Source organism: Schistocerca americana, chromosome 1, assembly GCF_021461395.2.
Source record: "Schistocerca americana isolate TAMUIC-IGC-003095 chromosome 1, iqSchAmer2.1, whole genome shotgun sequence".
Classification (NCBI taxonomy): Eukaryota; Metazoa; Arthropoda; class Insecta; order Orthoptera; family Acrididae; genus Schistocerca; species Schistocerca americana.
In genome coordinates, this window is record NC_060119.1 from 1071093011 (window position 1) to 1071119175 (window position 26165).

At 44.7% G+C, this 26165-nt stretch overlaps 1 protein-coding gene across 1 annotated transcript in view; it reads right to left on the reverse strand.

The window, feature by feature from the left end:
- Positions 1 to 4654: 4654 nt before the first annotated feature.
- LOC124617337 (early growth response protein 4) overlaps positions 4655 to 26165 on the reverse strand; it is a 143075-nt gene continuing 121564 nt past the window's right edge. The window contains exon 3 of the mRNA XM_047145256.1: positions 4655 to 6209. Within this exon, the coding sequence (XP_047001212.1) occupies positions 4801 to 6209 (1409 nt within the window). The 3' untranslated portion in view covers positions 4655 to 4800. The remainder of the gene's footprint in view (positions 6210 to 26165) is intronic.

A 26165-nucleotide genomic window follows, 5' to 3' on the forward strand; every position in this document is an offset into this window, starting at 1 on the left:
ATTTACAGGACAAATAAAACCATAGGTATAAAATGAATATAATAGTTCTTGCAGCTAAGCCTATTCATTTGCGCCATAGACAAATATGAAGCTTACCTACAGCTCTTAAGAATGATATAACGAATGTCTGGCTTCCGTATCCACTTCTGAATTAACAAAATTCTGGCCTGTAACGGTGCATTAATTACGTTCAATTTCACACTGAAATTGCTACTAGTCGTGCTTATAGCAATTTTTTTCCATGATGTGCGTCGGGTGATGATTGGCGCCAATGTCATATTTTTCTAGATATCTGTTTTTGTGTGCAAACGTCTTTTTCTGGATGTTACCAATACCACAATATGTCTGGTCGGAGCAGCTGAAATACATATGCCTCTCAAATTAGTGGTTTTACTGTCATCTTTCACCAGTGTAGTTTTTATTTCTTTGCTATATGTTCCAAAATATTTGAATAATTTCTGAAAAATGACAACGATTCTCCTCCATTTCTTCAATTAATAGTTTTTGGTTACTTCAATAAATATATGAATAAATTTGAAAAGATTCATTAAATTTATTTTTCATATTTTTTCAGGTTTTGCAACTATTGGTTTTCTGTTTTTATTTTAGTTATTTGATATCACGTTTCCTGTGTGTTCTTTACAATAGATCAGTGCCTGTTACTATAATAAGTTGTTATGTGTTCGTCTTGGCCATTGTACACTTCTCTTTGTCTTTGTCCTACACAATGGTGAGAAAAATGAAAAAATGTTGTTTTTTCACAATACTATTAGAGTGAAGATGTGTGTTATGCATTGCGTGGTGGTTGTCTCTATTGCAACTTGTTATTGATCGATACTGCTTTTTAAAACAATATTGCACGAATAGACTTGAAACTTTGAACGAAATGTTCGAGCTGTTGAGGGTTTGTTTGATTGGTTGTTTTTAATACAAAGTTTTGGTTATGATTGAATATTGTTCCGCAATTCGTCTGAGTTTGAACTTCCGAATCATTTTGCAGATTTTGAACTCTCATAACGCTTGTTCACTCTTTGTGTTCCAGTTCAGTTGGTAGTATTTTGTGTTTCCTGTGTAGTGTGGCATACACATCGGTTTTTAGTCGGCGTTTGGATGACACAGTGCTATTGAATGATACAGCTGTGGCTGTTGTCTCGCAACGCCTGGTATTACAGTGTGATGTTCGTATGGGAGAATAGAGGTTCAAAGTCCCGACCAAAAATACAGATTTTGTAGTTTCTCCGAATTGAGAAAGCTGAATGGTGCCACTGTTCTTTTGAAAAGAAGACTGCCGGTTCATTTCTCTCAGCTTGAGTCATCCATACTTGTGTTTCGACTCTTATGATCTTAACGTCAATTGGATGTAAAAGTGTAATCTTCCTTCCACTAACAGCTAATAATCATTACATACTGATTCTTGATGGATAATTTAATGTTAATTATTTTCTCCTAACGTGTCCTGCACATGTTGGCTATTGAGTCGCTACCATACGCTCTGTGTGTGTTTGTGTGTGTGTGTGTGTGTGTGTGTGTGTGTGTGTGTGTGTGTGTGTGTAGCCACCGAGTGAAACACTATTTTATCTTACGTCTGTCTATAGCAATAAAGTAAACATTTTTTTAATGAAATGTGATACGTTTTTTGATCAGGTACGTCGCAGCTTTTACTGTGATATGTGACTTTAAATCAATGAGTACAAATTATGTTATATCTGAGATGTTTACTTGTATGTTTCTCTACAGTTTATAGCCTACCCTATTTATTTTGATTCACTCTTTTTTTGCCACAGTTCTCATTGTTGTTCCATGTAATGTCGCTAATCAGAACTTTTTAACTTTTACTGAGAGGTTTAGGGAGTTAAGGGGTATTAAGAATACAAGGAAAATATTTTTAGTTCAGCATTTATATTCATTTTTTTAAATTTGACAACATATTCTCCCATCGCATTGTAACAACACATTACAGCCATTTAAAGTGATCATATAGAAAACATCAACTTGTACATCTAATGCTCAGAGACAGGAGAATGTACAAATAAATATTTTGAGTGAGTGTTTCACTATTTATAATAGATACATGTTCATTTTAAATTCATCAATTCTTTCGTTTCCAAATATCACATTTATAAAAACAGCCTCACGAGAGATTTCAGTAACCTGCATAGATTGTGACGAGTAACAGAATTATTTGACAAGGAGGATCGAGGTTTCTGCAGCATAAATTTTTCGGTGTGTTGTGACAATAAAACACTGTTCACATTTAAAATATTAAGTTTCACAATTTCTTTCACGAAAATACATCATCTTCACTAAGCACATGTTAACAATTAAACCACGTAACGCGGAATTAATATATGATTTTTTCTGTACAACAGTTAGAAACACGGGTAGTGGAGGCCAAGTGTGGCAATAGTAACAGCAGTCAGAAGAAATAGGTCAACAATATTACACTTTTAAAGAGATAATTTATTTACAGTTCAGTTTTAGTATATGTATATATATATACACATTTCGACGATTTTAATCCCTTTTATTTGGCTACTATGGCATTTTAGGCCTAAAATTTGTACACTTCTTTTTTTCGGGTGGTTAAAGTTCCACCATAACAACTGCAACACGATACGAAAAACTTTCTTTTCTATCTAACCTTCTATCCTGTACTCTTTTTAATAGCCAGTCTGCTTAGCATCGTTGTGTTTGGGATGAGAAGAAGCAGAGATCCATCGCGACTTTGGTTAAAGCTTCATCAACACACACATGAGCTTGTGAAGGGGTGCAAATTGACATGAAACTGTTTACACGCATGACGCACATTCGTACAAGTATGAATTAATCCAGAAACCACACGGGGCAAATTAAAGCTCGCTATTGCCAACCTACGGCAGTCTTTAGAAAGGGAAATAGAGTGTAAGAATTTCAGCTACAATTTGTTGTCAGAGTGGAAACAGAAAGTTATTCATCTCGAACATGTATTGTGAGACTGGGGCAGATGGAGCAAGCTAGTTCACACACACTTATGCACGACTCTCTCAGGTTTGATGCACCAACTAAACGAGATCGGAAATATTTTGCAGTGCACGTCCGTGACCACAGAACGGTAACTAGCCACTGTAGCTGAGAGGCACCATGAAGACTTTCCAATAGGTGACGCTCAGACACGGAAGAAGGATCGGTACCGCACTAATTACATAGCGTAAGAAAGGGTGATAAATTGATCATTAACACTTAACGTTACCTGCACAGCTAAATGAAGTGAATGAATGTATTTTACAACAGTGAATAGCCCAATGTACTGGAGCCAAACTACTAACGGTATGCATGGAACCTGTAGGTGTTTTCTCTACAAGATCAGTAACTCTCGTGGAATGGTAAATTCTGATAGAAACACAGAGAGCCTTTCCTAGTTACAACATTGACAGCGCTAGTTGAAAATCTCTGTGGCCACGGACTGGGGACAGTTTGGCTCGCTACTGATGCTAAACACTCTGGATATGAATGCAGAATTTTAATAAGGCAAGTTCCCGGCTACGCCGGCCTGTTCGCAAAAAACAATGCGTCTTTCTCCACCATCTGTGCGTGTATGACTGTAGCTAGTAAAAACGACCACATCAACATTAATTTAGACTTTTAAAAAATTTACAACCACAGGTAATTTGAACAACCTCTTTTTTTATACACACTTAGCCAACTGTTTCTTTAAAATAAAAAAGGACACTAATTTCCTTTTGTGTAAAAAAATCTAATTTACGGAATGTTGTTTTGTGATAAAACATTTGTTATTTGGCAACACTTCAAGTATGTAACAGTTACAAAAATGTAAATACAACAGCTTATTCTTCTTTTTCTTACTTGTTCACCTTACTCAATTAATTAAAGCCATTTTGTTATTTTGTTTCTCTCTCTCTCTATACATGTTAAAGCCGCAAACCGGCTGGCATTAAAACAACTTAAAGCACGGATTATTACACACGGCATGTCAGAAACTGTAAAGATCCGATTAGCAAATGAAACTTGTACAAAAATAGGACTGCCGTGGCAGGGCGCGATTTTTGCACACACACACAGCCACAGGGTTCTTCCGAGAAGGAAAAGAAAAAAAAAATGCAGCACAGCGCCTTCCGTCGAGCCCATCTCTCTCTGTTTTCGTCGAAGAAGGGGGAAACTTCTCCACAGTCATCGAGTCTCTTGTATAGACATTACATATATGAAACGACAACAATAATAGTTTACACGTACACACACATTTACAACAACATCAATTCAGATATATTTTCTTCTCTCCAAATTGACGAAAAGAAGCGAGTGAACTGTTTGTTACACACGGAATTTCCGGAGTAGCGTAGTTCGCTCCATTACAACGCGGTAAGGTGTTTGTATGGTTCCGACACTTTCGGGGGGCGCTTAAGGGGTGGGAAAAGATTCTCGCGTTTATTTTTAAGCGTCTGCGGCGCCGTTTGCGTCCTCAGTCTCATTTCCGTTGTCGTCGGCCGCCAAGTCGACGACGAGAACGATGAGAATGACGCTCCTGAACCTGTACACCCACAAGTGGTTGACGGAGTCGGAGAAGAGGTGGATCACGGACGCAGAGGGCGAAGAGACGAGACGAGGGGCGGGGGTGTCGGTGGGAACCGGCGACAGGCGGGCGGCGGGCTCCGCCCTCGGTTCGGGGTCGCCTTCGGTTTCGGCTCCGGGTTCGGATTCGTGTTCGGGTTCGGAGTCGATCTCGGCCTCGGCCTCGACTTCGCCGTCGGCTCGTGATGGTGGCGGTGGTGGTGGTGGCCCGGCTGCAGAGCCGGCAGGTGGGGCTCAAAGTGACGTCGTGACCGGCAGCGCCAGAGCGTCCTCCACCTGCTGCATGCCGCTCGTCGACGCGTGGCCGTGTGCGTGGGGGTGGTGGCCGTGCGGGTGGCCGTGGTGGTGGTGCGACAGGTGGTGGTGGTGGTGCAGCGCCTGCTGCTGCTGCTGCTGCTGCTGCTGTTGCTGCTGCTGCTGCTGCTGCTGCGCCGTCGACGTGCTCGTCACCAGCTTGCTCTCCTTCTTCATGCGCTGCTTGAGGTGCACCTTGGCGTGCCGCTTCTTCTCGTCGGAGCGCGCGAACTTGCGGCCGCAGACGTCGCAGCTGAAGGGCTTCTCCCCCGTGTGCGTGCGGATGTGCGTCGTGAGGTGGTCGGAGCGCGAGAAGGAGCGCATGCAGATGCGGCACTGGAACGGCTTCTGCCCCGTGTGGATGCGGATGTGCCTCGTCAGCTCGTCGGACCGCGAGAAGCGTCGGTCGCAGTTCTCGACGGGGCACGCGTACGGCCGCTCGTGCACCGGCGTTTTGCTCGGCCGGTTGGGGTACTTCCTCGGCTTCACCGGCACCAGCTTGAGCGGTACGTTCGACTGCTGGTACACCTGCGACAGGATCTCGTGGCCCTTGCTGGTGGACGGGTTGTACTCGGCGAGCTGCACCTGAGGGGAATACGCCTGCGACGGGCGCTGCGTCTGCTCGCCGCCGTTGCCCTGCGCCGACGGCGGCTGTTGGACGTCGCCGCCGAAGACGGCGGCCGCGGCGGCGGCGACCACCGCGGCGGCGGCGGAGGTGGGCGGCTCCTGCTTGGGGACGAGCCCGGAGGGTCCCGCCGCCGCTGCCGCCGCGGCGTACTCCTGCTGCTCCAGCCAGGGGTACTTGCCCGACGGCCGGCCGTACAGCTCGGGCTGCTGCGAGACGTCGCTGACGCAGCTGGGGTAGCCGGGCGGCTGCTTCAGCGGTAGGTTGTCCATGGACAGCCCCAGCAGCTCCGCTTGCTGCTGCTGCTGGGTCCGCACATCTTCGTACGCGCCGCTGGCCGGGCTGCCGGGGTACGACTGCGGCGGCGCCAGGCCGAAGAACTGCTGCTGCTGCTGCTGTTGTTGCTGCTGTTGCTGCTGCTGCTGCGCCAGCTTGTCGGTCAGCCACTGGTCGCTCGCGGTGGCCGTGAAGATGCCCCTGTAGCTGACCCTGCCCTGTGATCCGGGGTACATGGTGCTGCCGGCGGTGTTGCTCGACTCTTCGTCCGGCGTGGCGGCGGAGGCGGAGGCGGGGGCGGAGGAGGGCGCGGGGGCGGCGCTCGTGCCCGGCTCCGGGCTGAGGCGCGCCTCCGGCTTGGCGTCGACGAGGGCGGGACTCGCGGTCGCGGCTGACGGCGTTCCAGCAGCGGAGGGTTCCAGCGACAGCTCCTCGGGGTCCAACGAACCTGCAACAGCACAACGGAGACGCGCCATTAGCTTACTGCCTCTCTTGCCGTCGCCATTATTAACATTCGGCGATATCTTTTCGTTCAGTACTGTAACCGATACTGCTGTCTTTAGAAAAAGGAAGAAGGTTTAACGTAAAGTCGACGACGAGTTTCGGAAAACAGCATTGAATTGGAGAAGAAAAACTGCGAACATTGATTATAAATAAAGATGTTAAGTGGCAGGCAATGTGCAGGTTTAAGAACTAGTCTACAGCAACGTATGATGAAAGGAATACTGTTGTAGAGTGGACGACGAGTTGTTTACATTCCGTCCTGAGATGGCGTGCGAGCGTCATAAATGTGATTGGGCAGCTATACATGTCTCGGTTGCTATAACGGAACCGTAATGTTTTACTAGAAAGTAAATAACGCATTTCTTCACTGTTGAAATATTCCCTCACTGGTTCCTTAGTGTATTCCTTTCTGTGAAGTAAAATTAGTTTTCTGTGTAAAGTTTCCCCTCTGCCACCGATCTCTTTTCACTATAATATATTGAAAATTTCTTGGGTATTCAGCCGGGTAGCGTCGTCCAAAAGGTGCGATATTTCGGCAAGACGACTTCTTGCCATCTTCAGACGATCAGGCCACTTCGTCAGAAAAATTAATTAAGTTGTGGAAAGCGAAACTGGTAACATATCTAATGACTACCGAGCGAGGTGGTGCAGTGATTACGGCACTGGCCACGCTTTCGGGAGGACAGGATTTTGAATTTTGACTTGAGTTCTCCATTGTTTCCCTAATTCCGTTACCGCTGAACGCTGGATACTTCATTTCGATGAAAGACGGCCGGTTTTCGCCTTCACTCTTCCACAGTGAGAATTGACGCTCAATCTCTAAGGATCTCGTCATCGACGGGACTCAACATCCTACTCATCCATTTTAGTGCTGTCCCAGTGATGTACACGTGAACGCCATTAGGTCTTAGGCCTGTTCCGACTGACCAGCTGCTGTCTACAAGGTGGTACTTGAGGCGATCTGTGATCGTGGGAAATTTGATAAGTATGTTGCCAGTCCTTCCATCCAGTATTACCAGTAGTTGAATCCAGATGATGTCGCGGCTTTTATTACTCAAGCAGCTCCTCATTTGGCCCGACAAGTCTGAGTAGACTTCGTCCCAGACCTCCCTATACCAGAAAAATCCGAGGAGGTACCGAGAATCGAACCCGGCGGTTTCCGCGCCATTCGGTTACGGAGGTGGTCTCAATATCAAAACAAAACTGTGGTTCCAGGAGAAGAAAATATCGGGTCAGCACCTCTGCTGTTGGTTAGGAGCCCAAGCGTCTTAGTTCCGACCTGCGGCACATGTGAACTTCCGTCACTGGTGGTGTCTCGAAAACAGAGTGCCAACCAGCCAGACGGTCGGGCTGCCGGTAAGCGGGTGAAGGGGATGCGGAACTGGGCCGCGGGCCGCAGCCACCAGCCGTGACGCGCCGACCTTGGCGTCAGATCCGCGAGTGACGCGGCGCGGGACGCTCAGCCGCCAGGCTGCTCGGCTACCGGGCTCTGCCCTCCAGGATCACTGACCCTCCTCGCCCCAAAAGCGCTCCGGGGACTACAAGAGTGCAACAGTGGTGTAAAGAGCCGGTCACTCCGTTGCGAGAAATAGTGTGCTTTAGATATGTCGGAGCCCGGTACCTGCACTGACCACTGGAACTGGGTAACAGTTATCTCCTAGGGGTCTGGTGAATTTAATCAATATTTATTCCTTACGCTGCTCTTGTTGCTAGGTGACTCGTCAGGCTCGATTACTCACTGAACCCTAAAATAAAAATAAAGTACCTCAACTCCGATGTTGTTTCTACATAAAACGAAAAGATTCAGTACAGAAAAGGCGATATTTTGTGAATACGTAAGTTTGGAAAAAGTGAAAGCTGGACACTGTTGAAAACAGAAAGCGCTTAGAAGAGACGGAAATTTGGCTTTGGAGATGGCAATCGAGGACCGTCCGGATAGAATCGGAATCGAATGAGATGTTTTGAAAGAGATTAACCAGCGAAGAAACATCATACCAAACATTAAAAAGAAAGAAACGAAACTATTCAGACGTTTAGTCAGACAAATTAAGTTTTTAAGTAATATGCTAGACAGCAAAAATATTTGGGAAATAAACACAAGGTGAGGCAAAGAAACAAAATAGAATATACTGACGGAAAAAATAATTCATAAATTAACGAGAACTGATGACAGCATAAATCAAAGAAAAATGGTTGCAGTGAAGGGCGCACAAGCTGATAATCATCATGATGATACTTCGAAAATATGTGGAAAGCCTGCAGACGATTAAACGATTACCTTGTGGACTCCAGAGGACAGTCTGTTAGCGGCCGGCCGCTGTGGCCAAGCGGTTCTAGGCGCTTCAGTCTGGAACAGCGCGACGGCTACGGTTGCAGGTTCGAATCCTGCCTCAGGCTTGGATGTGTGTGATGTCCTTAGATTAGTTAGGTTTAAGTAGTTCTAAGTTCTAGGGGACTGATGACCACAGATGTTAAGTCCCATAGTGCTCAGAGCCATTTTTGAACAGTCTGTTAGCAATATTTTGCCCCTAATCAAAAACGAAAGCCGAGTGTCAGCTGGACTTTACGATTCTTTTTGTTTACTATTGCTTTTTTCACATCTCCTGATGTTCTACGACAGTCGGAAAGTAATAATCTTTCGACACATTACAGCCATAGTGCGTTAACAAAAGAACTTCCTAACTTCCTGCCTTCAGTATTGGAAAAATAAATTAGCTTTAAAGAGTGATGATGAAAATGGGTGCCCAATAATTGAGAAATTTCTTCCCATAATGAGAGTATTTAGAAGTTAAAAAATGTGTGCTGTCTAGGGACTGGAACCATGGCTTTCGCCTCTCCATGAGAACGCTAGTACTAGCCGAACCTTCCGAAAATGAGTCTTCGTCAAACAAAACTGTAATGTGGGAATACGTCTCACACTTCGCAGGAACTCTTACAAATGATATGGAAGAGGACGGCTCAGCCACAGCTCGAGGGGTTTCACATAAAATTAATCTTTCCCTCTTCAGCAAAGTGTATGCAGCAATAAAACTTCCAGAGCTGGATTCGAACCCGGACCTTCCCCTGTAATGTCTGCTGCACGCCGACTTTGTAACGAACGTGTGTCACTGGTGTTATTATCTCCAGGCCGTGCTGTGATTCCTAAGCGATGAAATGGCGTGTGCATGTGTGCACCTTCCATAAGGTGAATACAACAAGCGCACTTGCTGAATAGCCATTCCTGTTGAATGTAGCATCGGTTTATTGTATTCGCTCGTCGGTCGTACCCACACATTACAGTTTATGCAACCTGGAAGCATTCATATGCAAATCCCCGGCGTGTTAGCTGCGCGTGCCGGGACATAACCACTACGGAAGGCGATTTATGCAGGGTCTCATTAATTTTCGACCCAGCAGGTACACAAAGCGCAGTTTGAGGCGGGTGCTGTCTTGTTCAGCCGGCATGTCCCATCTCTGCGCCTGCACGCCTCTGGGACGCGCCTTATAGCTCAGCCTTGGGTCATAAAGTGCCTTAATTTGAAGTCAGAGGTCAACAGTAGTTAGCCTGGCGCAACGGCCAGGCCATTCCTCCATTCGGAGACACTTATTGGAAGGCTCTTAGCATTCTTTCACAGAGATACACAAACTGACACGTCGCATCACTTAAGCGTAACGGGCTAAATGTCAATACTGGTTACCGCCGCAGCCTACGAAATACATTAGCAAGACTTTTTGAGAAACTCGGTCAGTCAAAAACCTTACGTGCTGCACTTTTTCTGTGACTTTACAGAGTGATGACCATAAAATAATGAGATACTTTTTTTAGAAATGTCTTCACGTGCAGTATGAACTCTTCACAGGGGAGAGTGGGTGACGCAAAATCGAGGTAAATATCTCATCAATAAGTCGTCTGTGACATGGTGGCAAAATGAATACCAGGTCACAAATTGAAAGGTTCTGGTTCAGTTGTGAGTCAGACCTAGTATATTTTCTGTTGTATAGCGATTTTACCTCTGAAAACGATTTGTATAAGTGAAAACATTCAATATTCGGGGTGTTCGTTAAACGGTAGATTCCTCTATAACTAGTGTGAAGCCGTTCAAAGGTCACAGTTGACCAAGGTCCAAGGATAGTAAAGTACAGAGGTGTTTACAACAGTCTCCGGACTGAGGGCATCTTTACCTTTGCCATCAACTAATACACTAAATCAGTCATGAGGGATGATCTGATTTCGAGAAGACAAAGTGACTAAAATTGCTTCGGAAGTCACTGTTCAGTGTGCAGAAGATTTTGTCATAAGTTCTCATTGTTGTTTAGTACGGATTTCTGAATTCAAAATAATGAAGCTCGGGGTAGTTTTTATGTGTCTTACTCGAACACCCGCTTTCCTAGACACGAAATCCGCGGTAAATAGGAATTTACATACATACGATAATAGAAGCGATCTTCTTTAAGAAGCGTGGTACTACACTATATCACATTAGATCCGCCAGGCAAATGATGGTGGAATGACGCATGTGAGATTCAATTACTTTCTTCACACTGCAAATCAGAGTACTCACAGTCGACATAAATGTATTCGTGCCTAGAGGCACTGGGAAGTGCATTTACTTCTGTGCTGCTCGATCTGGTACGCCCACCATTGCAATAAAAATAAAGACAAATAATATTAAGGAAGATACTCGCGGTGTTTGTCACTGAGAAGAAAGTCCTTGTACTATAAATAAAATACACTCGTGTGTTAGTAATAAATGCACATACCGACAAATCATCTACCAAAGAAATAGCGAATTTGAAGACCTGTAACTCAGGAATAACTTGACGCCACATAACTCACCATATAGTTGAATTCGAAAGCTTGAAGTAGCATTCTGACGAGAAAAACCAGAAACACTTCTTCGGTACTATCCTTGTAGTGTAATCCCTTTATCACGACAAGCAGATTCCTGGACGTAGCTATCTTATCACCACATCTTACCTTGAGATGTAGATTATAGTTTACGCGATGTGAACGAAATTTTCTTTTGGCCATGCTCCACAGTGTATCAGTATCTTTTCGGCAGTTGTGTCCAGAAAAAAAAATGTTAAAATTTTAAAAATATCTGACATCTGTGAGTAAATACTTTATCAGCTTAAGGCAACGGTGATGCATATTTAAGAAGTTCTATATGACTGCGAATCCTAGTGACGAAAAATTAGTCATTTGGAAAAGAAGCATCGGCTGCCAAATTCGGAGAGCTGAGAACGGCGGATTAGCATTATTACACCCATATGCTCCTCATAAGTCACCCAGTCGACTTGGCTTATGTGACACGGTAGCGGGTAGGCATCGCGTAGTCTTTAGGGCCTAATCGCAACGTTTCTTTTTCTACTGCGAAGAAACGAGAACAGTTCCTACATTCTGTATTTTGCATAAGACCCGAGAAGAAACAATAGCGATCATCAGTGTGCACATAAAAGTGTACCGACTCTCCCGCTCCGTTATGCTGTCGATTAGAATAGATGCAACTGATTAACAAATGCCACGAAGTAGCCTTCCCTCTGCTCTGTAGAGGGGCCTGCCGTAGACGGACACACTCGCGAGTGACCTAGCTGGTCGGCAGATTGTTCCGCGAACTCGCGCCTCGCTGGGATTTCGGCTCGTCTTCCCGCGCGAACGATAATGGGCGGTGGTTATGAAACGGCGTGACGTCGCCGCTCTGGCGGCTCTGAGGAAACGCTGATGACTAAGGCTGCCTCTGGCGGGCCAACGGTTCGCGCTTCGCAGCGCCGTCAGTCCAGGTGGCCCGCACAAACCAGAGGAAAGCTGCAAAGGCCACAGCTACACAGCCTTCCTTCTCTTTACGTTCCCTACATGGCCTGTGCCCCGCTGTCGATATCACGATCTCACAGATACCTCATATAGCACAGCTTTCCCTTTCACTGGAGAAAATCGTGCAGCAAATTCATGTGTATTAGGAGAAAACATATTTTATTTCGACACCTTGTTACAATGAACCCCATTACGTGTTTATACCTTGCACGTGTTGCCCCGAAGCTCGTAAATATTTCAAGAACTTTATTTTTATACAACACCAAGAGCTAATAATAAAACAAGCCACCGGTTTCTGTCGCACTGATTCCCGGCGGGGTCAGGGATTTTCTCTGCCTCGTGATGACTGGGTGTTGTGTGATATCCTTAGGTTAGTTAGGTTTAAGTAGTTCTAAGTTCTAGGGGACTTATGACCATAGATGTTAAGTCCCATAGTGCTCAGAGCCATCTGTCGCACTGATCGCTTTCAAGTAACACAAAATCCTTATAGCAGCCTGTTTGCCATCACTTTTTTTATTTACGCCACAACGGAAGTAATGCCATATAAGCTGCTATAACAGTTTTATGTTGCCTGTGCCGATCGTTTCGATCGAAACTAGCGGGCTAGCATATAATGGTTTCATTTATTAGGGCCTCTTACTGTTACGTGAAAAATACTTTCTTTAAACATCTATTACCTGTTACTCTACAACCTTTCGCTCCCCACGGGGCACTTAAAAGGCTTATCTCTGCATTTGTAGATCAAATATATCTTTTCGTTGCATAACCCGTCCTACGACTACGGCAGTTTTGCCTTTCTTGTTAACTCGCCCGTCGTACCATCCCAAAACTGTGAAAGTGATCGTCACACACACACACACACACACACACACACACACACACACACACACTCAGGCGCGCGCGGTCTCCTTCTAAAGAAGGAAAGAGGGGCGTTCGATACTCATCAAGGCAAGTAAAGCACAGCTTTTTGTCGCAACACAATGTCGAACCGACAGTTGATATGAGACTTTCATAATTTTCCGCGCGTAACGAAATAAACAAGGAGCGAGTATCCCTTATATAACCACTCGTTTGAATCACTTTCGTGTGCAGTACTGGCTTACCCCCAAAAAAAAAAAAAAAAAAAAAAAAAGGATACGCAAGGAATTTCTCACTTTCACTGCCAGCTGTATCAAGATGTATTTCTTAAGGCGCCACTGACGGCTAAAGAAAGTGTATCTGAAACTGGCTGAAATTATGGGAAGCAATATCTTCGTTATTCATTTTTGCAACAAATCTGTGTATTCACTCACAGTCTGCTGTAACATATTGTATAGAAGAGTCGAACTTAAAAATTGGCGTAAAATTCGCCGAAAGAGAACGCTAATCAACGTATACAAAGATAAACTAGAAATTGTGCCTCGGCCTGTTTGAGGTGACCATCCCAGAATTCGACGGAGGAGATCAAGGGTAGGTACGTTTTCAGACACATTGGCTTATATTAGTCGGCTAAACTTGTCAGAGGAAGGTCTCGAACGTCCTGCGGTAGAACCAACGCCCGCGAGATCTCGGGGAAGAGTAGTGATCCACGCTTTCTTGAGACGCCCCGTTGCCGCTCAGATAACTACTGGCACGGGTGTCCTTGGCGTGACATTAGAACAGCTCAACGTTCCTCTCTCTTATCTCCTCCGGCTGACTTCTTGCGGCTTCGCCAAGAATAGTGACGTAAACCGCTACGTAACTTTTTATCAGTGAACTCTGTGCCTGTATGTGTGTGTGCTTTAATTGCATCACGGATCCAAAATAGTTTCCCTTCCCCCTACCTCGCAGTGACACGGCAGGACTGCGGCAGGGTTATCGCAGCTGGCGGATATCATGACCTAGGCGTGTAGCGTGCTATTGCAGGCGAACGGTGAGTGCCTGTTTCGCGACTATGAAACCGCTTTTAGAAGCTTTTTTTACGACTCATCAGCGGCTGTAGGTTACTTGAAGACTATTAACATTTCAACAGAAGTTCCTTTACAAGCAGTAGAACTGGCCGCAGCTTTGAGGATGGCAAAGTACAGGATTTCACGCTAAGATGGTAAATAAGATTCCATGGCTCATAATGATGTAGTAGCTTTGTATTTCCTGAATACACATGATTCCTATTTGTGGCGTCTACTTAGTTCTGTCTTGCTATACATATACACAAACTGTACATCTTCGAGCTATTAAGACTTCTTCTTTTGCCAATCTGTTTAGTCTTGCCTCCCATTTTATAGCACTACAGTTTTCCCCGCTCCATTTCAACCATTCTAATGCTCCCTGTGACTGGTGCAAAAACTCGACCCAAGCTGTTTGTTGTTTATCCGCTCTAGTGAAGATCTACTCTCTCCTATTATTCTGTTTCTTGACGCTTCATCCTCCTCTAGCTACTGAAATGCGCAATAAAAACAGTACAGACAAGTATTTTTCCTTGGTGCACTCGATTCATGATCTCGTTTATCGAGAAGGCTCTTGAACGAGAAGTAGCGGTTACTAGATCGAGATGTGACAACGTTTGGTAGAACAGTGTCCTGCTTTATTGTAAGACTCTAACACTTTTTGTTCGTTTCAACTGTCTTAGTGTGATACAGTCTGCCACGATTTTCTCTCGTGGGCCAACCTCTTCATCTCGGAGAAGCATTTCCACCTAACTTCTTCAATTATTTATTGGATATATTCTGATCTCTGCCTTCTCTTACACATTACTCTCTACAACTTCCTATAGTACCACAGAAATTATTGGTTCAAATGGCTCTAAGCACTATGGGACTTAACATCTGAGGTCATCAGTCCCGCAGACTTAGAACTACTTAAACCTAACTAACCTAAGGACATCACACACACCCATGCCCGAGGCAGGATTCGAACCTGCGACCGTAGTAGCCGTGTGGTTCCGGACTGAAGCGCCTCGAACCTCTCGACCACAGCGGACGGCTCAGAAATTATTCCCTAATGTCTTAGCGCATGTCCTACCATGTGAAATGTCAGCGTTTCAAAATTAATGGAAGTACAGTTTCATACATGAATTCACGTTGCAGTACCAAACATTGCAAGTCATTAAAAGTTAACTGACCGCCTGCCGTGTCTTGTTCTACCTACGGCGTTTTTGGACACAATGTAGAGAGGTATGTGGTCAGCATACCACTCTTTCGGACTCCCCACCTAGCGTCCGCTACTCTTCATTCAAGAAACTTCACTATTAACGAAGCCGTGCATCCCGTTCTAGTCCAACAAGGAAAAATACTTGACAGTACCTGGAATCAAACACAAGAACTCCGCATGCAATTTCACTAATAGTAGTAGCATTTTATAACGTAGGAGGTGAAATACTGGCTGAGTGAAGCTTTGATTGGGCTGAGCACGGTGCCATACGAGCTCAGTCCTTTGCCAACGAAAGAAGAAGAGTGCAGGCATGAATGCCGAACCAGCACTCTGCTTTAGTTTGTGTTCTGTTTTTTAGCGCATTTCAGTAGCTAGCGGAGGATAAGCGTCGAGATATAGAATACTGACAGAGACTAGGTTTCCATTACTCTTGATCAGTAAACCCTTACGGCAGATTCTTTAAAGAATCGATCTCCCACGTAGAAAACGCCATATCTACCGAACTATGTGCCTTATAATAATATAAGTCTGCAGGCACATTCATTGGTATATGTGGATACTGTCTGAAAACTGTGTTGCGAATAAAATTAGTAATCAGTTAGAACGTCGTGTCTGAAGCCGAAGTTTTACCGCACGAATAGCTAAAATGAAGCAAGAGATAATCGTTTTTCCTTTCATTATTTAGTGGGGGTGTCAGCGTGAAATATTTGCTTCAATCGCTAAGTGCCCTCATTCTCAAATAACGGACGAATACAGTCTGGGTAGTTTGCGCGCCATGTGTTATGCTTTATCAGGAAATATACATAGTTTCTCCGTAATATTTGATATTCACTGTGGTTTTGTTGTTGTTGTTGTGGTCTTCAGTCCGAAGACTGGTTTTCTGCAGCTCTCCATGCTGCTCTATCCTGTGCAAACCTCTTCATCTCCCAGTACCTACTGCAACCTACATCCTTCTGAATCTGCTTAGTGTATTAATCTCTTGGTCTCCCTCTTAGATTTTTACCCTCCGCGCTGCCCTCCAATACTAAATTTACTAAATTGGTGCTCCCTTGATGCCTCAGAATATGTCCTACCAACCGATCTCTTCTCCTAGTCAAGTTATGACACAAATTTCTCTTCTCCCCAGTTCTATTCAATACCTCGTCATTAGTTATGTGATCTACCCATCTAATCTTCAGCATTCTTCTGTAGCACCACATTTCGAAAGCTTCTTTTCTCTTTTTGTCTAAACTATTTATTGTCCACGTTTCACTTCAATACATGGCTACACTCCTTACAAATACTTTCAGAAAAGACTTCCTGATACTTAAATCTATACTAGATGTTAACAATTTTCTCTTCTTCAGAAAGGCTTCCTTGCCATTGTTAGTCTACATTTTATATCCTCTCTACGTCGACTATTATCAGTTATTTTGCTCCCCAAATAGCAAAACTCATTTATTACTTTAAGCGTCTCATTTCCTAATCTAATTCCCGCAGCATCACCCGATTTAATTCGACTACATTCCATTATCCTCGTTTTGATTTTGTTGATGTTCATCTTATATCCTCCTTTCAAGACACTTCCATTCCGTTCAGCTGCTCTTCCAGGTCCTTTGCTGTCTCTGACCGAATTACAGTGTCATCGGCGAACCTAAAAGTTTTTATTTCTTCTCCATAGAGTTTAATTACTACTCCGAATTTTTCTTATGTTTCCTTTACTGCTTGCTCAATATACAGTTTGAGTAGCATCGGGGATAGGCTACAACCCTGTCTCACTCCCTTCCCAACCACTGCTTCCCTTTCATGCCCCTCGACTCTTATAACTGCCATCTGCACAAATTGTAAATAGCCTTTCGCTCCCTGTATTTTACCACTGCCACCTGTATGTTGTATGAGATATTAAGAAGCTAATTATTATGGCCCATAGAGGCCTTTTGTAAACGAACTTGTAGCTGGGATCGTACCCTGGGTTAGCTCTTTAGTAATATAGATAAGCAAAAAACGGCATAAACTGAGCTGTTGCTTAAGTCAGAGGGAGTATTAGAGTTGTTTGAAGAGGGATGAGAAAGTTGTAGTTAGAGGATGTAGAAATTAGCAGCGGAATGAGAGGGAGAGGCTTTACGGAGCGTTGCGGGGGCGGCTCGGCTGGTGGCGGGGTTAGGGCAGCGAGGGACATCGACCCCTATCGATCGGTGGCTCATCTGGGCCGAGGGTCGACCTTCAGCCCAGGCGGCGCGTCGCTACCCTCACAACAGTCGCCGCCTTCACCCCTCACACTGGTTGCTGGGTGCGGCCTGTAGCGCTTAGGTCGCTAGAAACACGTGTTTGCAGGGTGAGCAAATTTACTGTACACATGACATATTAAGTCTCAGCTCGTATTACACTGTACCACCCTTCGTAAGTCCAGATTTAAGATCGTGATAGTTGCACCGAAGGTACCACTGAGCCACTGACTCAATTCGGAAAGGGAGGTATTTAATTCTGCCTCGAGCATTTAGTGCTTCCGACAAACAGCTACGCACAAAAATAGGAATTACAACAATCAAAGAAAGTAAAATAAGGATTAGGGAATGGCAATGCTGAGGGAATTATATCAGAAAAAGAAACACTACAAGTAATAGATGGTTTTTTCCTATCTAGCAGCAAGAAGAGTGACGATGGCCGAAATGGAGAGCATTCGAAAGGCAGACTGGCTACAGCGAGAAATTTTTTTTAATCAGATATTAATTAAAATGTTAGGTAGTCATTTCTGATAGTGATCTGGAGTGCAGTCTTGTACGGAAGAGAAACATTGACGATTAACAGTGGAGGTAAGAAGAGGATGGAAACTTGAATACAGTAAGTAGATTCCAATAAATGTAGATTGCGGTATATATGCAGAGATGAAGAGATCTGCATAGGACATAGTGGTGTGCAGAGCTGCAGCAAACCAGTCTTTGGACTAAAGACCACAACAACAACAACAAAGTCATAGTCCGTTTCTTCTTCCATCAACTTCCTCCAGCGCTACAATTCAGTACTGATGGGAAATTGCAGCATTCCAAAAGCACAACCCCCAAAACTGTGTTCAGTAAAAGACAAAGCTGATGAGGCAACTTAGTATATTCTCTTTGTAGGAACATTAAGAGAGATATTTGAAAAGTGTCCTTACGAAAACCGAATCGGTTGATATTTGCTAACTGGATAAGTATATCTTTTCTTCGTGCTCGATCTGTTACATCGACATCAATGCGTCGATAAACTCTGAGCCTCTCTCCTTCCTTCAACATTTTAATTGGTAAATAAGACAATGTTATTCACTTTTGATGAAAACTGACTTTACTTGTTAGACTAATTTTCTCATACAATTAATAGCATTGCAGAAATTTTCGATAATTAGCTTGAAATACCAGAAATGGTGTTATTAATCAGCTCCAGATGATTCTAGATTTATGGAATACTCCAGTATTACCGGAGCTCGATACACGTACATGCACTTAAAATATACGGATTTCTGTTGGAGTACAGCTATTCACGAAGATTGATATTTACGATCAAATTGGAGGTATATCCTTTGCCTTTCTTCTACCTGAGAAGTGTTTCATCCAACCAGCGCCGTTACAGTTTATTTTGGAAAAGGGGCGAAGATGTAACTTTTTTCCTTACTGAATGTGTTAGCAGATGTAAAAGTCGTTCACCTACTAGATATATCTCGCAAGTACCAACAAGGAAGCGAATTGCGGACTTTTCAGTTCACGGATTGACGGTACAGAACGAGTGAGATAACGCGATTGCAGCCGAATGGACTCGCATTTGAGAGAAAATTAGTATCCCATTCCGTGGTTTTTCTAAAACGATCTGGGGAATGTCTGGATGGTTCTTTTGAACACACAAAGCGTGTGCATCAACTCCAATTACCTCTTCGTCGTCGGGATTCTACAGGGAAGTCTTCCTTCAGTGCAGTGCTGTTAAATGACATGGAAACTCAAGAAATGTGGCATCTGTGTTATTCCTTTCAGGTTTTAGTTCATTATTCACTTGAGAGAGTTACGAAAGGCGCAAAAAGTCCAGAGAAGAACACGTTGACTTAGAGTTGATCACACGTCCACACGGACCACCTTCGGGAGTGAGAGATCTAGCGTGGGGCGCCCCACGCACGTGCTCGCTGGATGACATTAGGTGTCGACCTACAGAGCGTATCCGCGTGCGCGGCTCGTGTGAATGGCTGGTAAGCGCAGCGCCTTTATGCGCCATTGTTCACGGCCTTGGGCCCGTCGAGCGCCGGAATGTGAGCGCGGACCCCGGAGCGTGCGGCTCCTCCGTGCCCGACACATCTCTGTTAACGGCGACCCGCAGCACGGTCGCGGTGTACCGTCTCGGGTTTCCCAGAATGCAGTATCGACCTTGTCTTTCTCCTCCACGCTGGACGCGGACGTGGAGTTTGACATTTTATCAGTGTGTCCAGCTCTCAGAGGCCGTTCCGGAAACCTGAGTGACGCTCCGCAACAGGACAATGACATTCACGTTTATTGATGATTCGTGTTTCTCCTCTGCTTCGGCTTTCACACGTAGTGACTCTTTAGCGTGAATGACTGGCAGTAATCAGTAGTGGCAGGCGTAACTGCTGAGTTGAAGGGGAACCATTCAGGGATGTGTGCGCGCTAGTGGTGACATTGTCGTTAGCATATATATATATATTGTAGTAGGGCCACTGTAGTCAACAACCAACGCTGTTGCTGCAACTAAAGAGAAAATGCTCTTATAATTCCCCTTCTACAGGTGTTCTTTGGTCGTGTCGTGTAGTGTACATGCAAAAGTGACTCGCCATTGCTCAGCGAGACTGATTTCTTCACCTGTTGTGAAGCATGAGGAAGTCTAAAACCCTGACTACATATAATGAAACTGCAGGCTGAAAATGTAGATCTGAGGCCAACTGGATAGGGAAATAGGAAGGGGGGGGGGGGGGGGGAGCGGGGGTGCGGAGAGGGGTAAGTCGGTAGCGAGAATGGGTGGTGACAGAAGACGGCTATACCCATCTATTCGTTACTCTGTCATTCAAAACACGATTATGATAATATATCTAGTAAACGACAAGTTGTTAGCGGTTACGGAGCGCCCTGGTAATTGTGCCTTCCGCTGTGCAGCAGTACGTTGCTGTAATCCGTTGTGGGATGAAATGGTGAGCAAGATGTTGGAGAAGTGAGTTGTAAAGACATTTATTTACCTCTTAAGTGCAGCTGCATTCCAGTGATAAGGTACCTGAGCTGCTACAGAGAGAGTTGTTGCAAACATCCTCATTACAGATCCTGCACTGGCTTACGGAGGCTACAGAGAATAACACATCCCTTTGTGACCGCCGGCATATACTATTAATTTCCTAGTGGCATTTTATAAAGGGGGGCTACCTTTGGGAAGCCTTGCACCAGATTTCTATGAGGTCTGCTTGTTAGTGCAGATATAGTGCTTGATACAGAAAGGTCAGACTATCAATGTTCAGATCCATATAAACGCTCGTGTGCCCTATACGGAGTGGTTCATCTGCCCCTGTCTGCGGGTGTTTTGCAACCCACAACGCATTCTGATACCATGAGCAAGATTTCCAGATTCTATCTCTAGCTAAATGCAAACTATTAGACCTACAGAAAGCCGGCCGGTGTGGCCGAGCGGTTCTAGGCGCTTCAGTCTGGATTCGAATTCTGCCTCGGGCATGGATGTGTGTGATGTCCTTAGGTTAGTTAGGTCTAAGTAGTTCTAAGTTCTAGGGCACTGATGAGCTCAGATGTCAAGTCCCATAGTGCTCAGAGCCACCTACAGAAAAATGAACGGGCTCTTTTTGTAGTAAACTTGATGTAGCCACATTTTTTACCAGGATATGTTTTCGCTAGAGGCCGTAAATTTAGAATTATTCAAGGAAAATGTACAAAAGCGTCCTTCAAACGCGTTTTTCTTGAATAACTCGAAAACAGTGGCCTCCATCGGAAACATATTACATTACAAAATTTAACTATCTTAAATATATTATAAAATGGTCATGTTCATTTCTTTCTGTAGGACTAGTAGTCTGCACACAGCGCGGGTGATAATATGAAAATGTCACATGCGTTTTTGACGGAATTTCGGGTTGCATAAAACCAATAGGTAGGGGTGGCTGAACCACCTTCAATACCAAAAGACGAGCTGCATATAACCAGACATGGCCACCGGAGAAGTCTCAAACCAGGGGTAAGTATGTAGTTTTGTGACGTAGATGAGCTAACCAGCTCAGTGAAGCAGCAGCAGGAAACGACAGGTTATTGCTGAAGACGTTTCACAAGACGAGAAAGTCCATCCGGCCGCAGTAGAGCTCAAGGCCCCCGCAAGCTTTACGGCTCGGCCGGCTGGCTGCGCGCTATTGCCCTCTCAGCGAAAGCCCGAATCACGCGGCGGCGCCCGGTGAAAACTGTTGCGACGCTCGGACACTGGCGTCATGCTGCTGAATGGACAAGTGGCACCTGGGATAACCAGTGACGCGTTTTCCCTGTGCGAATAGTTTTACCAATGAGCCGCGAAATTTCTCAGTGTGGTCTGAAGGAGGAAGGCGGCGTTCGAGCAAGCGCCGATAATGGTGGGGATGCCACTTTGTCTCGTAGAGACGCAGAACGGAATCATTGGCGGCTGAACAAAAGTAGTGTTCTGAAAATGCCATGAAAGATACACCTCAATGAAGAAACTGAAACATAAATCATGTATTGTAGAAAGCAGTCATAGAACTTCCTACAAATTCTGGGAGTTACCAAGAATAATTTGCTGAAGTGAATAAAGTTAAATAATGGACTGCAGGTTGCTGTAAGTAATGTATCCCAACAGGCAACTACGGTGTAAACTATGACCGAAATACTTGAGGAGTAATTTTGTTTGCCGGCCGGTGTGGCCGAGCGGTTCTAGGCACTTCAGTCTGGAACTGCGCGACCGCTACGGTCGCAGGTTCGAATCCTGCCTCGGGCATGGATGTATGTGATGTCTTTAGGTTAGTTAGGTTTAAGTAGTTCTAAGTTTTAGGGGACTGATGACCTCAGCAGGTAAGTCCCATAGTGCTCAGAGCCATTTAGTAATTTTGTTTAATGTAAACAATCCTCCATCGTTTTAAGATGCATTTCTCAAGAAATTTTCAGATAACTTGTGTTGGCCAAGTTTTGGCAGAACTTCAACGATGAAATCATTTCTTTTGTTTAATGACTTACACGCAACGAGTCACAGAAAAATAAACAAAAAATAAAAAAACGAAAACATTCCCATTACTATGAATGCACTTGTTGCAACGTGTTTTTGCGCGGCTGGTACTCGGCTTTGGGTAGTGTCCTTGAGAACAATCAGCTCACAGGCAGTCGTAGCAGACGAGCAGTTTAGTATAGACCTGTCCATGAGCTCTGATGGAATGCAAAATCAGTGGAGCTCTTGCGCAGTTTCAGAAAACTTGGCAGCAAGAAATAATCTGAGCAGCGCAAGGAACAAATGATAACATTTTTTGGACTAAAATTGGCCACAGTGCCGAAGAACGAATTTGCTTGTTTGCTACGGTGGCTGCATAGAGGCATTATCTATGTATCCGAGTCAAACAAACAACTACTTTCTAAATAGACCGCATCTTCATTCCTCGACCCGTAAGAAAATCTCGTTCCTTGGATGAAATGTTACGAAACGCTACTATATTCCTTCACGTCACAGGAATTCGGTTCGCCGGCCGCGGTGGCCGAGCGGTTCTAGGCGCTTCAGTCTGGAACCGAGCGACTGCTACGGTCGCAGGTTCGAATCCTGCCTCAGGCATGGATGTGTGTGATGTCCTTAGGTTAGTTAGGTTTAAGTAGTTCTAAGATCTAGGGGACTGATGACCTCAGATGTTAAGTCCCATAGTGCTCAGAGCCAGCCAGCCAGCCAGGAATTCGGTTCCCTCTATCTCTCTCCAAATCTACAGGTTTTCAGAGAAAAAAAATCACTTTGTTCTACAGTCTTGTGTTTAGGTAGTGGCGTAACTAGCATAATTGGAGCGAAGGTAAACTACAACTTCGTGCACCCCGGTTCCCCGCCCCCCCCCCTTCCCACCCTATCGATATGGCCCCTTTTTTTCTAAGTTCACATCGCTGCTAAGCCTGTTCATTCGTTTACTGCGACTAACAAGACTTAAAAATAAGGTGAAAAGTTTACATTTCAATAATTCTTTTTTTATCATACAACACACACACTAACTCACCCTCCAATGTAGCACTTCTTAGAAGAATACTGCTATCTTTTCTCATTGTTCCACTGAAACAACAAACGCATTATATACTCTTTATACTTTCGTTACGTTGGTTCGCTTGGCGGAACGACAAGGGTTCCTCTAGACAAGAAGAAACAAGCATCTCCTTACTAGGGAAATGAAAGTTTGGTGGAACTATTACGCAACGCAGTCCAGTCCAAATCTCCTCAGGACTCATGTATCTCCAGCTTTCCAGTCCATTCTTTTCTTCTTATTTCTGTTTCATTTTTCCTTCTTCTTCCTGCTCCTACTTCGTTCTTTCTCTTCCTCTTTTCCTCTGCTCTTCCTCATTTTCTCACCTGTCACAAAAACGCACCTCTATGGAACTGCCACTGAGAACACGCTTTACGGCTGCCGTCCCCTACTTATGCCATTGTGTTTAAGACTCACTGAAATGACTTACGGAACTGATACGTCAGTATATATCTTTGAGGTATTTGAGGTCGTAAAAGCTGATACACAGATAAGCATGTTTTCGTGCGAATATCAGTGACGTCACAGATGCAGCCGAACTCCACTGTTGGAGGAGAGATACCAGAGGGGAAACAGATAATTTGACACACTGTCGGGAGCTGTCTTATCTCCAAACAGCTTGCAAGGGGGAGACGGGGCCTGTGGCACTGCCGAGCAGGTGGTAGCCCGAGCTGATTGCCAGATGTTGCTGAGAAGGAAGTGGCGCTTCCACTCCTGTGACGGCTTTCTGTCTTAGCGCCAGAGATGGACTTGCCAGCTGCGCAGAAATTTGGCGGTGTACCACTAGACTAAGTGGCGGAGGCTCCTGACGGCTTACACCGAATGTTTAAATGTTCATTCCCAATAACGATCTCTAGACTAAATTTTATGGAAACAGGAACAGTAGTCCGCAGCTCGTGGTCGTGCGGTAGCGTTCTCGCTTCCCACGCCCGGGTTCCCGTGTTCGATTCCCGGCGGGGTCAGGGATTTTCTCTGCCTCGTGATGACTGGGTGTTGTGTGATGTCCTTAGGTTAGTTAGGTTTAAGTAGTTCTAAGTTCCAGGGGACTGATGACCATAGCTGTTAAGTCCCATAGTGCTCCGAGCCAGCCAGGGACAGTAAATATAAGCGATAAAATGCTTTCCGCTTTGAATGTATTTTGTAGCAGCGACATCGTTTACTATTACCCACAAAGGATAAATTACAGCTGAAGAGTTTTCATAGAGGCGCTTGGAAACATACGTAACTATCAGAAGAAAGAAGATAATATTCTCCTGCCGAAATTCTTTGAGTTTCATTAGCAAAGCAAAGCTGTCGTCAAGCCGAATGTTGGTCTGAAGACTAAAGTGTTTTACTAGGCATCGTCGTGCAGAAAGTACGATGCTTTTGTCTTCCTCCTACCTTTAAACTGGCTTACCTAGCAGCTACACAAGGGCCTACAGTTTAGAGTGGACTCCGAACTAGAGTGCAACTTAGCTTTCTTCACATTAACGAGTCAAGGGCAGAGGTGAAAGAGACGACGTGTGACAGAAAAACATTGATGTACCTTTGGACAGGTAATATGGCATTTTTCCACATTGCCACAAAGCTATTATTACTTGACAGAGGGTGCAAACATATTATCATTCGTCAATGGAGTATCTTGCTCAGCTACCACAAGTGCTAAATTAAGTGGACTGGAGATCCTTCGAGAAGAACAGAGATAGTTATTTGTCTTTATTTCCATTCACAAAAGATACAGGAGTAATATAACTTTACTGCACAGCGTCAGTTTTGGACCGCTCAGAGAGTTAGTGTATTTTGGTCACCGTTAGCCATTGTGGTGACGTTGTAGGTCCCTGTTTTGTTGCAAGCGTGAGATATCAGAAAAGTGACGAATATTAGCCTACGAAGGTTAATACCTATTACGTTCTTCAGTATTGCGTTTCGAGTCTATCTTCGCAAGGTAGCTTTGTTTCGCCGCTACATTTGTTAAGTGGGTTTGTCGTATGAATATCAATAATATCCTACATTCCCCTTTCCAGTCGTCTAATACTCTAAAATAAGCAAGAAACACCCATTAATAAGAGGGGCTTCCTTATGCTAGTACAGCAACATGGACACGTGGGATGTTTGTTGACATTCTCTCTCCCTCTCCTCCTCCCCCCCTCTCCCCCTCTCTCTCGCTACCTCTCTTCTCTATCTCTCTCTCTCTCTCTCTCTCTCTCTCTCTCTCTCTCTGTATCCCACTCGATCATCACTTGGCTATACCGTCACAGGCCACTGTAGGAAAACTTATAGTTTAGGTACTGTCTTAAGGCGGCTGTTTCTCCAGACCAGTTTACTTATCAAACTAATGAGTACCCAGTTTTTAATGGCATTCACACTATAAGCAGCTAGCAAAATTCCAGTCAAAAGTACAACAATTTATCTTCTCACCCATTCTGATCACGAAAATGTTGCTGTTACTTTCTGTCTTTTTCCATTTCGTATCCGTGACAACTAGTGAACTCAGAGTGTGGAGATATTGCAGTTCCTTCAGTGAATAGATCCTCCAGCGAACTGCAAAGTAGTGTTCTAACATCTCCAAAGACTATACTTGAGCGTCCTTCGCATGTATTAGACAAACGAACTGATTCATCTGTAGGTAATACTGAGAACACACATATTACCCACTCCACAGTTACGCACGATGGGGCCGACGCCGTCCCCTTATTGCCTTTTCACGCTTCGCCCGAAGCGCGCACGACGCGAGACGCAGAATAATAATTGGCAGGCAAATATTACCGCCGCTCCTTCGCGGTACGGTCGTTTTTTGCCCGTGACTCAGGAGT